This window comes from Mobula birostris, chromosome 20, assembly GCF_030028105.1.
Source record: "Mobula birostris isolate sMobBir1 chromosome 20, sMobBir1.hap1, whole genome shotgun sequence".
Lineage (NCBI taxonomy): Eukaryota > Metazoa > Chordata > Chondrichthyes > Myliobatiformes > Myliobatidae > Mobula > Mobula birostris.
In genome coordinates this window covers 2,748,747-2,766,498 of record NC_092389.1, presented here as the reverse complement: position 1 = coordinate 2,766,498, position 17,752 = coordinate 2,748,747, and the positions used below count along the sequence as shown (strand labels likewise).

Genomic DNA, 17,752 nt, shown 5'->3' with positions numbered 1-17,752 from the left:
CCACCACTCTCTGGGTGAAAAAGTTTTTCCTCAACTCCGCTCTAAATGGCCTACCCCTTATTCTTAAACTGTGGCCTCTGGTTCTGGACTCACCCATCAGCGGGAACATGCTTCCTGCCCCCAGTGTGTCCAATCCCTTAATAATCTTATATGTTTCAATAAGATCCCCTCTCAGCCTTCTAAATTCCAGAGTATACAAGCCCGGTCGCTCCAATCTTTCGACATATGACAGTCCCGCCATTTTACTGCAAGGAGTCTAATTAGTGATAAACACGAGATTCTGCAGATACAGGAAGGAGCTTGACATGCAAGTCTAAAGATCCTTGAAAGTGTCATCACAGGTAGATAACAGATTAAGCTGGCCTTCATTAGTAGAAATACTAAACAAAGAGCAGGCATGTTATGCTCCATCTCATGAAGTTTTGGACAGACCTCAGCCCAGAATAAAGTGTGCATTTCTGGTCACCATGCTATACAAAGCTAGCTGTAGCACTGGGGAGGATGCAGAGGAAATTCACCAGAACGTTGTGCCTGGGATGGAGCATTGTATTTATGAGGGAAGAATGGAGAGGTTGGATTTGTTTTGTCAGGAGTGGAGGAGGCTAGGAGGGGATAATTATGAGGGATATAGATAGACAAACTTCAGAAAACTTTTCCCCTTATTCGAGATGAATAAAACCTTCTTATAGGCATCTGTTAGTCTCATGAGACCATGGATTTGCGCCTTGGAAGGTTTCCAGGGCGCAGGCCTGGGCAAGGTTGTATGGAAGACCGGCAGTTGCCCGTGCTGCAAATCTCCCCTCTCCACGAGACCGTGTTGTTCAAGGGAAGGGCATTAGGGCCGATACAGCTTGGCACCAGTGTCGTCGCAGAGCAATGTGTGATTAAGTGCCTTGCTCAAGGACACAACACGCTGCCTCAGCTGAGGCTCGAACTAGTGACCTTCAAATTACTAGATGAACGCCAATAAAACCAGAGGATATAGATTTAGGCTAAAAGGTAAGAGGGCATCTGAAGGAGACATTTTAATCTAGAGAGTGTTAAGTAGTTGGAGTAGACTGCCAGAGATATTGTGAAAGCAGTCACTGGCAATGTTGATGAAGTGTTCAGATGAGCATGAGAATCATGTGCTCATGTTATATAGCTGAAATTTTATATGCCCAGTGCAAATATAACACATCTGCCAAAGTTATTTTTCTCAATTTAGAGCATTGGTTTGCAAAGAACTCTAAGACCAGCCTGCTTAAACTTGAATTTAACATCAGAAATATATAAAATTGTGAAATCATCCTCTAATTTCAATAAGTAAAATTAAACAATTTTATTAAGATAATAGTTTAATGATCTTTCAGGTATTATCTTTATTACTTTTCTTGGTGGTGAAGAAAATTTCCAAGAGTGAGAAGTAATTTTGCAATCACTTTTAAAATCTAACCCTCGTGTGGGTTTTGCCCTATAGATACAGGGAAAGTACTAATACATTGGTAAGATTTATAAAGGGTTTTACTGAAAGGGAAAATAAAAGTGTGACTCATCTCACTTAAATTCTGTAGTTGTCTAAATACTTCATCCATTATTTGATACCTAAATCTAAGAATTTTAGAAAATGGGAATCAAAACATAAAATGATGGAAACACACAGCAGGTGAAGAGAGTTTCTGAGGAAAGAGAATGGCAGATAATATTTCAGGTTAAGTAGATGAAGGAAAGTTCATCATGGACAGCCCAAGCCAAGATGCAAAAAAAGGAGGGTCGGGCAAGGGGCTAGCAATCCCATCCCATAAAAACCCAGAGCTACGGAAACACCACCAGAAGCTCCAAGGACCTCAAATGGGAAAGGAGGAATCCTCGAGGATGGGCTAAACCTGGGGACAATTTGAAAGACAGTGGACTCTGGTGAGCTACTGTTGGCAGTCTATGCCCGTTTAGGGGTGAAGAGATAAAAAGAAGAAAAAAAAGGTGAAGATGAATCTGGCTTAGTGTTGTCAAAAACGAAAGAGGCACAAGACCCCATTACAGCCGATTTTAGTGCACATTTCAAGCAGGGGTGAATTTAAAGGTCCGTGTTTTGTATTATTCTTTGTTAAAATTTAAAAGCACAGTGGTGTAGTAGCTAGTGTAATGATATTAGAGCTCTAATGACTCAGGTTCGATTCCCGTCACGGTCTGTAAGGAGTTTATACGTTCTCCTTGTGACCATGTGGGTTTCCTCCAGGTGCTCTGGTTTCCTCCCAAATTCCAAAGATGTAGCAGTTAGTAGGTTAATTGGCCATATGGGTGTAATTGGGCAGCGGGGGCTCATTGGGCTGCAGGGGCCTGTTATCTCACTGTATCTCTAAATATAGAATAAATTGCTACTGAATAATAAAGAATAAATATAAATCACCATAACAAATTATATGGATTGTTTCAACTTTAAGTACTATGTTCAGCATGTAACTTATACATAAAGGGTGCAAATAAGTGAATAATGCAAGTTTAATTTTTGACTGAATGGGAGGTATAATGTACTAAGAATCACTAGTAGAAAGTGGGCCATTTAGAAAGGTTGAGTGGGAGGTTCCAATATGTGCACAGCATGTAACATACCTGTCCACTGTACAGCATTTACTTAGTTACCGAGGAGAAAAAAATTGAATGACATTCAAACTGACGACTTAAATTTGATAACACTTTTATTTATAAAAAGAAAAATTATATTAAAAGATCTGCTTTCAATAAAAATCTAAAGGTAATAAAAAATGGTAATAGCTCAGAATCAAGTATACGACTCCCTTTTAATACATTGCGTTTCATACATCTGTCCCTTTTCATTTCAAATCAAGGACAGGAAAATATCTTTAGAACAGGATGTACTATTTCAGAAAGACTTCACAGGTGCTTCCTTTAAGTATGTCTTTAACGTGCCACTGAAAGACATTCATTTATAGAACCAAATCTATGCTTAAAGAGCGAGCTAGTCATTAAACCCACCATACACGATTCTCCTCTCTGCATAATATCTTCCAGAACGTTGCCATTCAGATTCTCTCTGTGGTTACGTTGTGCTGAGGAAAAACAATGGTGGCCACAAGAGGAGAGATTGGAGCGTAGCATGATGACATCAGCTACAAAGCGGGACTTCAAGTCTTAGTACTCTGCTTTTCAGTAGTATGTAAACATCTTCCACTGAAGCACTTTGTAAGAACTTAGCAATGTCAACTCTGTCTGCATCAGAAAGACTAGAGAGAGACTACAACATGGCACAGAATATGCACTGGCAAAAATGTGAGTACAATTTTACTTTCTTCAAAATATAGAGCAGTTTATGAATTTAAACTTAATCCAGTTATATTTCTCAGGAATTTAAGGGATGTCTTCAGGTCCACTTGTTAAGAGCTATGAAATATATCAAATATAATAAGGAATTTAACACCCGTTTGGAAAATTCTTTCTGTATAACAGTGTATAGTTGCGTAACTGTGTTAATTAAATGATTATGTTTGTTGTAACAGAACCTGAAATGTTGTATTGTGATAGGAATACACCTGTAAATGAACGTAAATGTAAATGTAAATGTCTTCTTGCCTCAAATTTAATATTAGAGATTTATGAAACTATTTTCTAATTTCAATCAATAAGCTCAAACAATCTCTTTGAGACAACAGCTATGTTATCTGCAGATTTATTTTATTGATTCACTCTCACGTTAAATCAAGAAAGTTACTAGGTACTTTTAAATATGCTTTGAAAGAATATAGTAAGCCCAAGCAGATATGCAATAGAATGAACAGCTTAATTATGTGGATCACACACAGCAGGGCATCACTGAATTTTTGATAAATATCATTGAGGCAGAAAGCACTTGGGAGTAGTCAGCAGATCAGCGAGCACCTTAAAGAGTAGACTGGTTAAAATGTTGGTTCAGAGTTCTGAACACAACAGGTAAAATCTAGGACCATCCCATTTTGAAACTCTGCTTCCGATGTTGAGTTCCATTAAAAAATAGGACCCTATATCCCGGTCAGTAGCTGAATGATTGCATGTGCATTCCAACTGTTTAGAGCATTCATTATAAACAAATGTTTTATAAATCCATGTAGCATCATATTAAAAAAAACATCACCAGCTATTGAACTCAATGAATGATCTTATCTTTGAGCGAGCTGGGAAATTATACACTTTGATATTAGCTGAAGACACTTAATGCATTTGTATGGAATAACAAAGATATTTAATCAATCTATAGTAATTGAAGTAATGTCCCTTTTAAAATACCTACAGAGTATTTTAATATGGGTGAGGTAAGTTTTTATATCTTTCCATGCAGTGTGCTGGTCTTCGCTAATCAATTATTTGAATTATAGAATTATGGAATATTCTGTATTTGTTTTTCTATTATGATAATATTCTGTAACATTTCTGTACAACATCATAAATAAGATTTTCTTTCGAGGTTTCTGGATAGTTATTCATTTTCGAAAAGAATGAATGTTGTAAATTTATATATCCTTTACTAAAGAATGACAAAACGTAAATGACTGTATGTTATATTTGTTGATTATTTGTCAAATATTCTGCCATGTTTGAAAAAGATAAAACATGGAATGATTTAATTATCCATGCCATTGCTGATTCTTTGCAGCACTCTAGTTAAACATACTAAGAAAATTTGGGTTAGAATTTGAGGGAAGCTTTACTTTCTGAGTGGTTATCTTATTGTGCCCAGACACCCACTGAGTCTTTCAATGTCTTCCAATGTAAAAGTTTACAAAATGAGTTATTTGATTTTCTCTGATAAGATACATCAAACTACCACTGGTAAATATACAATTTTCTTGAATTGTTATCTTATTCTATTGAGCAAGAGTTTTGTTTCCACTATTTTACTCTAAACAAATACAGTAGATTCTGAATGATCTTCCTTAATGAACATAGCTTGTCTAATGTTTAACAAAATGATCTGCAGCTGAATGGTCTGACTAGCCAAATGAGCAAAGAATTAACCAAACTGAGAGCAGCAAACACATTGGCAGATGTTCACAAACATCCAACAATCATTGAATCTAAAAGTTAGGACCAGTGAAGTGGAAATACTATTTTATGCACAGATCAGTTAATGGAAGATGCATTCATTTTAATTGAAATCAAATGAACAAAGCAGATATTTAACTGTGAATCAAGTTCCATTGTGGGGTGTTAATAGATTATTTTTCCCCTTAGTTACTGAGATAAGAGTCACATTAACTCCGATCTTTAACATGGTGATCAAATAACACTTGCATCTCTTAAACTGAGGCTTTCCATTCTTCTCTATTTCCAATCTGCTTTAAAGGAATTTTCCAGAGACAGGCTGTGCACATAGGAACAAGATACAAGATATCAGAATGGGTATCTTCTGAGGCGAATTATCATGGTTGGCAAAGGCCACGTTCATTTCCAAGCCCATTGCAATGAAATGTACAACTGAATCAGGCAGATTTTGTCTAGGTGCTGAAAAGGAAGTTCCTTATTTGAAGTCTGAAGTCTAAAGGCTATACTGAAGTACATTCCTCCCACAATTTCATGTCAAAGCATACATTCTGTGCAGTTTTGAAGAAATGATTGGACTTTTCAAAAATTGTTACTGCCACAGAACTTTATTTAACTTTCTTTCAAATATTATTGCTCGACTTTTAAAATCTTTTTTCACAAAAACAGTGATGAGGTAAAACATGTCTGTTCTTACATTAGTTCTTTCCAATGTCTATCCACTTTTCCCCAACTTCCCACAAACCTTCAGGAGAACACTTTTTAGAGTAACGCACACAAAATGCTGGAGGAACCCAGCAGGAGAGGCAGCATCTATGGATATGCTGCCGTATCTATGCTTCTTCATAGATGCTGCCTGGCCTACTGAATTCTCCCAGCATTTTGTGTGTGTTACTCTGGATTTCCAGCATCTGTACAATCTCATATGTTTATGGAGAACATTTTTTGGTTCCTTTTCCAAATTCACCTGTTTTGTACAAATCAGTTATTTCAACTCATCCAGATGGCTCAATCAAGACTAGAAACTCATCTTTTGGAAAACATGAGCATAAGTCTGTACTTTTTACTTCCAAAGGGATGCACAATGATATGCATACTTTTGGAGTAAGAACATAGAAGAAACAGTGCAGCACAGAAACAGGTCCCTTGGCCCCCAATGTTGTGCCGAATCAGTTAATAATCTCAAATGGCCTAATCCTTAATACATACATAATGTCCATATTCTTCCATTTTCCTCACATTTATGTGCCTATTTAAATGTCTCTTAAAAGTCCTTAATGTATCTGTCTCTACCACCACCTCAGGCAGCATATTCCAGCACTTACCACTCTCTGTGTAAAAAACTTACCCCACACATCTCCTTTGAAATTACCCCCTTTCATCTTAGATGTCCATTAGACATTTCAGCCCTTGGAAAAAGATACTATCTTGTCTACTGTATCTATGCCTCTCATAATCTTATAACCCCCTATCAGATCTCCCCTCAGCCTCTGCCACCCCAAAGAAAACAACCCAAGTTTTTCCAACCTCTCATTATAGCATATTCCCTCTAATCCAGGCAACATCCTGTAAACCTCTTCTGCACCCTCTCCAATGCAACACTGATAAAGAAGTAGAGACTTCATTTGAACAAATATGAATCTAAGTTGGTCAGTTCTTCCACACACTTAGGAAAGATTAATTATTTACTAATACACCCGCTACCCATTGCTTCAGGGATCTTGGTTCAATCTTGACCTCCTATACTATCTGTGTCCTCGTTCTATCCAGCGCGCCACTTTCCTCTGAGATCCCAATGACATGTGGCTTAGTCGGTTAATTGGGCATTTTATATTGCCCCTAGTATTTAGGTGAGTGTGGAGTTGGTGGAAATGCACAGAGACTAAAATGAGATTGGGGTACGATTGCTGTAAGTTGGTGCTTGATGTGGTCAATGTGAAATGGTGTGTCCAAGAGCATCTTCCATGGCACAGGACTAACATGATTAATGGCAACAATTGGCTTGCTGATATTGCTACGAAAACCATTTGTCCACTTACAGAATCCAACTGCTCACTTTAGGCACAAAGACCATAAGTGTGAGGTGGTTTATTTTGGTCGGTCGAATATGATGGCAGAATATAGAATGGTAAGATTCTTGGCAGTGTGGAGGATCAGAGGGATCTTGGGGTCTGAGTCCATAGGACACTCCAAGCAGCTGCAAAGGTTGACTCTGTGGTTAAGAAGGCGTATGGTGTATTGGCCTTCATCAATCGTGGGATTAAATTTAGGAGCCGAGAGGTAATGTTGCAGCTATATAGGATCCTGGTCAGACCCCACTTGGAGTACTGTGCTCAGTTCTGGTCACCTCACTACAGGAAGGATGTGGAAACCATAGAAAGGGTGCAGAGGAGATTTACAAGGATATTGCCTGGATTGGGGAGCATGCCTTATGAGAATAGGTTGAGTGAACTTGGCCTGTTCTCCTTGGAGTGACAGAGGATGAGAGGTGACCTGATAGAGGTGTATAAGATGATGAGAGGCATTGATCGTGTGGATAGTCAGAGGCTTTTTCCCAGGGCTGAAATGGTTGCTACAAGAGGACACAGGTTTAAGGTGCTGGGGGGTAGGTACAGAGGAGATGTCAGGGGTAAGTTTTTTACGCAGAGAGTGGTGAGGGCGTGGAATGGGCTGCCGGTGACAGTGGTGGAGGCAGATACGATAGGGTCTTTTAAGAGACTTTTGGATAGGTACATGGAGCTTAGAAAAGTAGAGGGCTATGGGTAAACCTCGTAATTTCTAAGGTAGGGACATGTTCGGCACAACTTTGTGGGCCGAAGGGCTCGTATTGTTCTGTAGGTTTTCTCCATTTCTATGTTTCTAAGACATAGGAGCAGGGCTAGGCCATTCAGCCCATCGAGTTTGCTCAGCCATTCCATCATGGCCGATCCCAGATTCCACTCAACCCCATACACCTGCCTTCTCGCCATATCCTTTGAGGCCTTGACAGATCAGGAAACTATCAACCTCCGCCTTATATGTACCCATGGACTTGGCTTCTGCCACAGTTTGTGGCAGAGTATTACACAGATTCACTACTCTCTGGCTATAAAAATTCCTCCTTACCTCTGTTCTAAAGGGTCACCCCTCTAATTTGAGTCTGTGCCCTCTAGTTCTGGACACCTCCACAAGAGGAAATATCCTCTCCACATCCATCCTATCTTGTCCTTACAAGTTTCAGTAGGTTTCAATGAGATCCCCCCCGCATTCTTCTAATTTCCAGTAAGTACAGGTCCAAAGCTCTTCATATGTTAACCCCTTCATTCCCAGAATCATTCTTGTGAACCTCCTCTGGACTCTCTCCAATGACAGCACATCCTTTCCGAGATATGGGGCCCAAAACTGTTGACAATATTCCAAGTGTGGCCTGACTGGTGTCTTATAAAACCTCAGCATTATCTCCTTGCTTTTATATTCTATTCCCCTTGAAATAAGTGCCAACATTGCATTTACCTTCTTTAGCACAGACTCAACCTGTAAATTAACCTTCTAGGGGTCTTGCATGAGGTCTCCTAAGTCCCTCTGCACCTCTGATGTTTGAACCTTCTCCCCATTTAGATAATAGTCTGCACTTTTGTTCCTTTTACCAAAATGTATTATCATAGATTTCCCAACACTGTATTCCATCTGCCACTTTCTTGCTCATTCTTCCAATTTGTCTAAGTCCTGCTGCGATTGCATTGCTTCCTCAGCACTACCAATCTTCACATCATCTGCAAACTTTGCCATAAAGCCATCAATTCCATTATCTAAATCATTGACAAACAATGTGAAAAGTAGCAGTCCCAGTAGTGACTGCTGAGGAACACCACTAGTTAGCGGCCAACCAGAAAAGGCCCCCTTTATTCCCATTTGCTGCCTCCTGTCTGTCAGCCATTCCTCTATCCATGCCAATATCTTTCCTGTAATGCCATGGGATTTTATCTTGTTAAGCAGCCTCATGTGTGGCACCTTATCAAATGCCTTCTGAAAATCCAAGTAAATGACAGCTACTGCCTCTCCTTTGTCCACCCTGCTTGTTACCTCCTCGAAGAACTCTAACTGATATGTCAGACAAAATTTCCCTTTAAAGAAACCATGCTGACTTTGACTTATTTTATCATTAGTCTCCAAATACCCCAAAACCTCATCCTTAATAACACTTTCCCAACCACTGAGGTCCTGCCAAAAAGTCTCAGCCCAAAACGTCGACCGTACTCTTTTCCATAGATGCTCCCTGGCCTGCTGAGTTCCTCCAGCATTTTGTGTTGCTTAGGCTAACTGGCCTATAATTTCCTTTCTTTTGCCTTCCTCCCTTCTTAAAGAGTGGAGTGACATTTGCAATTTTCCAGTCCTCCAGAACCCTGCCAGGATCAAGTGATTCTTGAAAAATCATAGCCAGTGGACCTGCTATCTCTTCACCAACCTCTGTCAGGACTCGGGGATGTAGTCCATCAGGTCCAGGTGACTATCCACTTTAAGACCTTTCAGTTTGCCTCGCACTTTTTCCTTTATGATAGTAGTGATACTCACTCCTGCTCCCTGACACTCTTGGGCCTCTGGCACACTGCTAGTGTCTTACACAGTGAAGACTGGTGCAAAGTAATTACTAAGTTCATCTGTCAATTTTTTGTCCCCCATTACTACCTCACCAGCATCATTTTCCAGTGGTCTAATATCAGATCTCATTTCCTTTTCCTCTTTAAAAAACTGAAAAAGCTTTTAGTATCCTGCTTTATATTATTGGCTAGTATGTCCTCATATTTCATCTTTTCCCTTCTTATAGCTTTCTTAGTTGCCTTTTGTTGGACTTTAAAAGCTTCCCAATCATCCGAATTCCCACTCACTTTTGCTTCCTTTTATGCTCTTTCTTTGGCTTTTATGCAGTCCTTAACTTACTTTGTCAGCCACGGTTGCCTACCCCTTCCATTTGAGTACCTCTTCTGTAGAACATAGCTATCCTGCGTCTTGTGAACTAATCCCAGAAACTTCAGCCATCTCTGCTCTGCCGTCATCCCCGCCAGTATCTTCCTCCAATCCACCTGGGTAAGCTCCTCTCTCTTGCCTCTGTAATTCCCCTTATTCCATTGTGACACTGATTCATATGACTTATATGAAAATGCTATAGCTAAAGGTATGAAAATGATCTATCAGTACTGTCCCAAAGACAACTGGTCGAGTTTTCAGGTCCTGTGCCTGAACTCTTAAGTTCACTTTTTTCAGAGGGAAGTTAAGAGGGCATTCTTTATATAAGAGTCTTATGGTACTGAGCTCCCAAATGTTTAGGTCACCTGAAGGAAGAACTTCCTATGTCATATGAAAGTATGGTGGATAGCCATTGCTTCAGGATCATTTTAGAAGCAGGGAATAGAAGTATCTGGTTATGCACATGATCAAGGATCAGGAGATGCAATCAGCGAAGACTCTGAGACAAATCCATCAAAATCTTTGACTCAAACACGAGGAAATCTGCAGATGCTGGAACTTCAAGCAACACACACAAAAAATGCTGGTGAACACAGCAAGCCAGGCAGCATCTATAGGAAGAGGTACAGTCGACGTTTCGGGCCGAGACCCTTCGTCAGGACTGGTATCGGGAAAGGATCTTGGCTTAAAAGCTTACCGATTTGTATATTAGAAATCTCACTTATACCAAATGTTCTACAAGAATAGTGAATAACCAGAAATGATTTGAATGCAGTTATCATAATTCAAGAGACATTGTTAACAACAAAAACAGTGGCCAAATTGGCTATAACTATTAAACCTTAGATACACACAAGACTGCTGAATGAAAATTATTTTCTTTGTCGTGGCCATTATGACAGTCAACCAATCAGAATAGCGAATCAGCACTCAGCAGAAACAACACTCAATTGTGAACTTATGGTGTCACCTTGACGAGAGATTTGTGGCCTCGCCTCCAGGCTCGGCAAACAACCCTACAACCATACAGTCAACCCGAGCTAGCAACCTTCTTTCATTTCAAAATTATTTCCATTTATCTCTTTTGTAATAGCTGATGGACAAGGCTGCTAGACTGGGTCTATATTAGGTAGTGAACAAACCAGCAGAAGGAATAAACCCATTTCCAGGTCATTGAGTGTATCTCAAATGGAAGTTGATAGGTTCTTGATCAACCAGGGCATCAAAGGTTACAGGGAGAAGGGAGGAGAATGGAGTTGAGAGGGATGATGGAATGGTGGAGCTGACACAATGGGTCGAATTGCCTAATTCTGCTCCTTTGTCTTATTGTCTTATTTTCTTATCAATCTACGTATTGCAATGGCTCTGTCCTTAATAGCATCGTAGGTGTTACTCATTCAATTATTGCTGTAATATCCTTTACACCGAGGATGCCTATCATGGTGTAAAAATGGAACCTAGACCATTACAACATAGTACAGGTCCTTTGGCCCACTATGTCGTACTGATATTTTAACTGACTCCATGATTAATCAAATCCTTTCCTCCCACATAGTGTTGTACAGTACTAAGGGGCAAAATAGAGTAGAGAAGATTAGGAAACACAAATCTGGGCATCAATGTGGACCATCAATATCACCAGAATTAAATACTACCACGGTCTGTAAACTCAAGTCTGACTTCTCCTCATTCTCTCTACTTAAAGGGTAGTGGAGAAGCATATACTAAAAATGATGTTCCAACCTAAATGATATTGCAAAAATAGCATGCAACAGACAGAGCTAAATAATTTCATGATCAATACATCACAACGGATCTCTGGAGTACACTTGGATTCAGCATACAGGAAGATGAGACTCCAAGAGTAACCTCTCGCTCAATGTGGCCAGGCCCAGCATATGAGTGCTGAAGGGAAGGTTAGAAGTCCCAGATGGGTGATCCCTCTCTGCTTCCGCCTGAGAGGCCGGCTGCCACAGAGGCCAATTTCCAAACGACTCAACTTCTCCACACATCAAGAAATGGGTGACAGAAATGGGAAAACAAAGCCATTGTTATCAGGCAACATTCTGACTGTAGTGTTGAACCATTCATACCTTTCACCAAGTCCCTTTGATACAATTTCACCAGCAGCTACCTAACAATGTGGAAGATGCTTTATGTATAAGAATATGGTAGAAACTAGATACTCTGTGATGTGACTTACCTCCTAACCACCCCAAGCATGTGCACAATCTAAGAGACATATTAAGAGCCTGAAGATTTACTTTGTACTTGAAAGGTAGCTCCAACAATGCACAGGAAGCCCAAAACGAGCAAGAATAAAGTAAGCCACTTGACTAATACTCCGTCCACCAACAGATACAGTGTGCACTATCTATAAAATGAACTTGCCAATATATTAGCGCCTCCCAAACTTATGACTTCTACCATAAGAACAGGAGCAACAGGGCCATGAGATCACCACCATCTTCAGGTTCACCTCCAAGTCACCTGCCACCCTGACTTCATCAACAAGAGAACATCTGCTGACGCTGGAAATGCAAGTAACACACACAAAATGCAGGAGGAACTCAACAGGCCAGGCAGCATCTATGGAAAAGAGTACAGTCGATGTTTGGGGCCTAGGCTCTTCAGCAGGACCTTGGCCCGAAACATTAACTGTACTCTTTTCCATAGATGCTGCCTGGCCTGCTGAGTTCCTCCAGTATTTTGTGTGTGTTACTTGCATTTCCTTCATTGTTACTGAGTCAATTCTGGAATACACTGTCCAAAAGACTTGTAAAAATGCCCTCACCAAATGTTCTGCAGTAGTTCAAGAAGGTGTCAAGGGGAAAGATGAATAACAATAAATGCTGGTCTCCCCGGCAATGACTTCATCTGTGAAAATCAAAAATGTAAAGAATTTTTTGAGTTTATTTTATATGTTTTTTTTTACAGATACTTCCTTCCGCCAGGCATATTATGTTTCAGCTGAACGGTTATAAATAATTTGGTATAACATGTTTTGCTTATGTAAGGGTTAATGAATAGGACTTCATCCATGAAAATAGCTCATTGATTAAGCAGAAATGATGAGAATAAGTAGATCCAGATACTCTCACAAAGTAGGTACTAAATCGCCTTCATTATTGATTCTTCGTGTGCTGGTGATTTCTACTGCTCCACCAACTTGAAAATGTCAGTACAGTCACAAAGTTGTCATGATCTCTTCAATGTTACCACCTGAAACCAAGGGAAGAATTCTTGTACAAATGAAAGACTCAGGAGGTGTTCCAATTTCCTTCCATATCACAAAGACGTGATAATAGATTAATTCGGTTACTGTCGGTTACCTGTGTGTAGATGATTGGCAAAAGAATCTAAGGCCAGTGGATGGGAATAGGACAAGTTCCAAGGCTGATGGGGGGTGGGGGGGCGCGGAATAAGGAGAGGTGGCAATGTAACGGGACGTGATCGCTCTGCTGAGAGCTGCTACGGATGAATTGGAATGAAAGACCTTCTTCAGTGCTGTAATGAGCAGGACTTCAATCATTCTGAATGCAAACTATGAATTTCAGTGTGTAAATAATAGGAAAGTATAATAGTCTGCATAAACATAAGAGATTCTTTAGATGCTGGAAATCTAGAGCTACATGCACAAAATGCTGCAGGAACTTAGTAGGTCAAGTAGCATCTATAGAAAGGAATAAAGTTTTGGGCTAGGACCCTTCATTGGGACTGCAGAGGTTTGTGAGTAGAATTTGTTCATACTCCTGGAATGATTCTGTTTATACTTAACATCATCGTGCCAAAGGGATAGTGGGATATCACAAAGAGCTTCTTATTTTCTCTGTCCCCAACAGCCCACAATCCAACCAATGTACAGTTATATCTGCTATGTAAGTCTGGGAGACTTTTTGAACTTAAAATATCATTCTAGTTAGCTAGGAAATTAGTGAGAGCATCCCACTTGCTTGTTACCAACACGCTTAATAGTTTCCCATTTAAGTTGTCAGATAGAATCCCAGAAGGATGCCACTTGGCTTGATTCATCCACCTGAAATGGCTGTCAATTCACTTCACTTCCCTTCCCTTTCAACATAAGCAAAGCAGGTGTTGGATCTGTTAGCTACAATTCAGGACAAGCCCATGTGCTGTCTGTATGGATCACAGCAGTTCACAAACTCATCACCAAATTCTCAAGGGCAATTAGGAATTGACACCAACTGCTAGTCTTACCAGCAACATCCTCATTCTGTAAATGAATAAAAATAAACATCCAACAACTGTCTGACCTTATATAGAAGAATAATTCATAGCAAAGCTCTATCCTGATCTGTGTAGCTATTGCAACATGCTTACGTGAATCAGTTTCAATAAACCAGAGCAAGTTCATCAGTCAACACTGGTTAGGTTTTTCTCTGAGCCTTGGCTTCAGTTTTTACATCAATTTCCTCTCAACGTTGTATGATTTGAAAATAATATTGACATATTTTAGGTGCAGCAATTATTGGGGCGCTGAGCGGCCAACTGGTATTTCTCTCACATTGATATTTACCGTGTTAGTATCACATAACACAGAAGCGGGGGGGGGGTGTCATTGTGCAGCTGCCAGACTTCTGGAAACCTTTGCCACTCCACAAGGTACATCGGGGAAAAGAGTTTCTCGGGAATTACAAGGCTTTGACCAATACAGTGATTAGATTCTGATGAAGGGACTTGGCCGGAAACGTTGACTCTTTCTTTCCTTCTGTAGATACTGCCTGACCTGCTGTGCTCATCCAGCATTTTGTCTGTGTTACCACATGATCTGGTTTATTTTTGATATTTTATTAATCTATCTACATACCAAAACCAGAAAGTAAAAAAGTGGGTATTCCCTACCCTCTTGATTTATTGATTTTTTTTTTCTTTGTTCTCTCACCAAGGTGAAAGAAGGAAAGGCAAGTTGATGGTGATTGTATGAGAAGGAGACACCAATAGTACTAATGTTACCATTTTGCTTTTAAGATAGACATTGCATTTATAAGTCAGGCAGTGCTATAGTTTGCTTATTTTGACCATATGAGGGCTTTAATTCCTGACTTGCTAAGCTGTGTCTGCAGTTTGAGTTTGGTTTCTTAGCACGATCGAGTGGTCAGAATTACAGTTAAACATGCCTGATGCTGAGCAAAGCCTACTCCCATGGGAGATCAATTGAGGACACCTGCATTGCTGGCTACTGAATTGTGTTTACTCATCTGTAAGCCCTTCCTCTTTCAGCCTAACCCAAGCGTTCATTCTAATATACTGGACTTGGGGGCGGAGTACATTTGGGGGAAGTGGATTTAAAAACTCAATGTACTAATGAAAACAATAAGGTTTCTTATCTGTCAGTATTTCTGAACTTTAGTTTTGGCTAGGTTTCATTTTCTGAAAAAATATAATTTAAAATAAGTGTTATTTCTATGCTTGAATTCTCTAGGGGAAAACGTTACCTGTGATGGTATGCCATAACTTAGCCAGGCACAGTGAATCTGTGGAATTCATTGCTACAGATGGCTGTGGAGGACAGGCATTGAGTATATTGAAAGCAGAGGTTGATAGGTTCTTGGTTAGTAAGAATGTCAAATGTTGCAGGGAGAATGCAGAAGAACGGGGTTGAGAGGAGTAATAAATTAGACATTGTGGACTGGCAGAGCAGGCTCGATGGGTCAATTGGCCCAATTCTGCTCCAATGTTTTAGGGCCTTGTAAGACCATAAGACCATGAGATATAGGAGCAGAATTAGACCATTTGTCCCATTGAGCTTGCTCCGACATTTCATCATGGCTGATCCATTTCCTCTCAGCCTCAGTCTCCTTCCTTCTCCCCGTATCCCCTCATGCTCTGACCAACCACAAATCTATCAACCTCTGCCTTAAATATACATAAAGACTTGGCTTCCACAGCTGCCTGTGGCAAAGAATTCCACAGATTCACCACTCTCTAGTTAAAGAAATTCCTCCTCAACTCCGTTCTAAAAGGATGCCCCTCTATCTTGAGGCTGTGTCCTCTGGTCTTAGACTCTCCCACCACAGGAAACATTCTCTCCACATTCACTCTATCAAGGCCTTTCACCATTCAATAGGTTTCAATGAGGTGACCCCTCATTCTTCTGAATTCCAGTGAATACAGGCCCAGAGCCATCAAACACCGCTCATATGACAAGCCGTTCAATCCTGGAACCATTTCTGTGAATCTCCTTTGAATCCTCTCCAGTTTCAGCACACGCTTTCTAAGATGAGTGGCCCAGAACTGTTTAAAATACCCCAAGTGAGGCCTCGCTGGTGCTTTATAAAAGTCTCAACATTGCATTCTTAACTTTTATATTCTACTCCTCCTGAAATGACACCTGCTTTCCTCACCACAGACTCAACCTGCAAATTAACCTTTAGGGAATCCTACACAAGGACTTTCAAATCCCTTTCCACCTCAGATGGTCTTATAACTTCTTACTTTACTTTTTAATTTCACATCTGGATTGTGTTTCCTCATTAGTGTAAACTAGATGTGACTTTTAAATTGCAATTAATGAGATATAACTTTATGCTTTACATTTTGGGTGCCACGGTAGTGTAGCAGCCAGTGTGATACTATTACAGCTTGGGTCATTCTGGAGTTCTGGCACCCTTGTATGTCCTCAACGTGAACAGTTGGGCTTTCCTCCAGGCGCTCCAGTCTCCTCCCACAGTCCAGAGACATACTATTTAGTAGTGAATTGATCATTGTAAATCGTTCTGTGATTAGGCCAGGGTTAAATCAGTGGGTTGCTGGGAAGTGCGGCTCATCAGGCCAGAAAGGCCTGTTCCACACTGTATCACTAAATAAATGACGTAAATAAATAAGTGACATTTCATTAGTAACAATCAAAACATAATGTTAATAAGAAAAGATGATTTGCTTGTAGTTGTCTGAACTTGTGGATTTTAATCTGGTTTCTAATAATGTAAGTCAGTTTGTCTTTATGCCAGTTAAGTAAATGATGCCTGATTCTAGCATCAGGACACACAGCACAACAGTGAAACACACCCCCTAGAGATAACAGTCAGACACCCCCCCCCCCCCCGCTCCCCAGGAGTTGGGAATAAACATTCACTTTGGGATCTGATTTACACTCAGAAGGCTAGGTTGGAAAAATTATTTCAGGCTTAAGTCAGATGAACGATAAATGGATGTTTAAGTGCTTTGATTATATAGTACAGCAACTTGGATGCTTAATGCTTGTCTTCTGTAAGCTGACTGAATCCAAGTGTAAAGTTGATTGGTTCTTCTAAGCATCCACAGTGGGAATTTTAGCTCAGATTCAAAGCAATCAGTGTCTAACTCATGTTTGACATTTTTGCAATGAAGATACAGTATAAACCATGAATAGGAAAACAGGCTAAAGCCTTATTTAGAGGAATGACCCTTACCCGGTTTCCTTGTTCTACTGTGAATCCCTGCAAGGAAATGAATCTCAAGGTAGAACATGGTGACATATTTATTTGATTTATTTAGAGATACAGTGCAGAATAGGACCTGCGACCCTTCGAGATGCACCACCTGGCAAACCCCAACAACCCCAATTTAATCCTAACCTAATCATGGGATAATTTACAATGAACCAATTAACCTATCCGGTACGTGTTTGGACTGTGGGAGGAAACTAGAGAACCCAGAGAAAACTCATGCATCCCATGGGGAGAACATACAAACTCCTTATAGAGGACACTGGGATTGAACTCTGAATTCCAATACCCCAAGCTGTAACCATGGTGCCCACATTTACATATTTTCATGATCAATTTATTTTGAGCTT

At 40.1% G+C, this 17,752-nt stretch overlaps 1 protein-coding gene across 1 annotated transcript in view; it reads left to right on the top strand.

Moving 5' to 3' along the window:
• Window positions 1-2,944: 2,944 nt before the first annotated feature.
• The window catches only part of LOC140212736 (NF-kappa-B inhibitor delta-like), a 184,646-nt gene continuing 169,838 nt past the window's right edge, over window positions 2,945-17,752 (top strand). Inside the window, exon 1 of the mRNA XM_072283872.1 lies at window positions 2,945-3,267. Coding sequence (XP_072139973.1) covers window positions 3,195-3,267 — 73 coding nt within the window. The 5' untranslated portion in view covers window positions 2,945-3,194. The remainder of the gene's footprint in view (window positions 3,268-17,752) is intronic.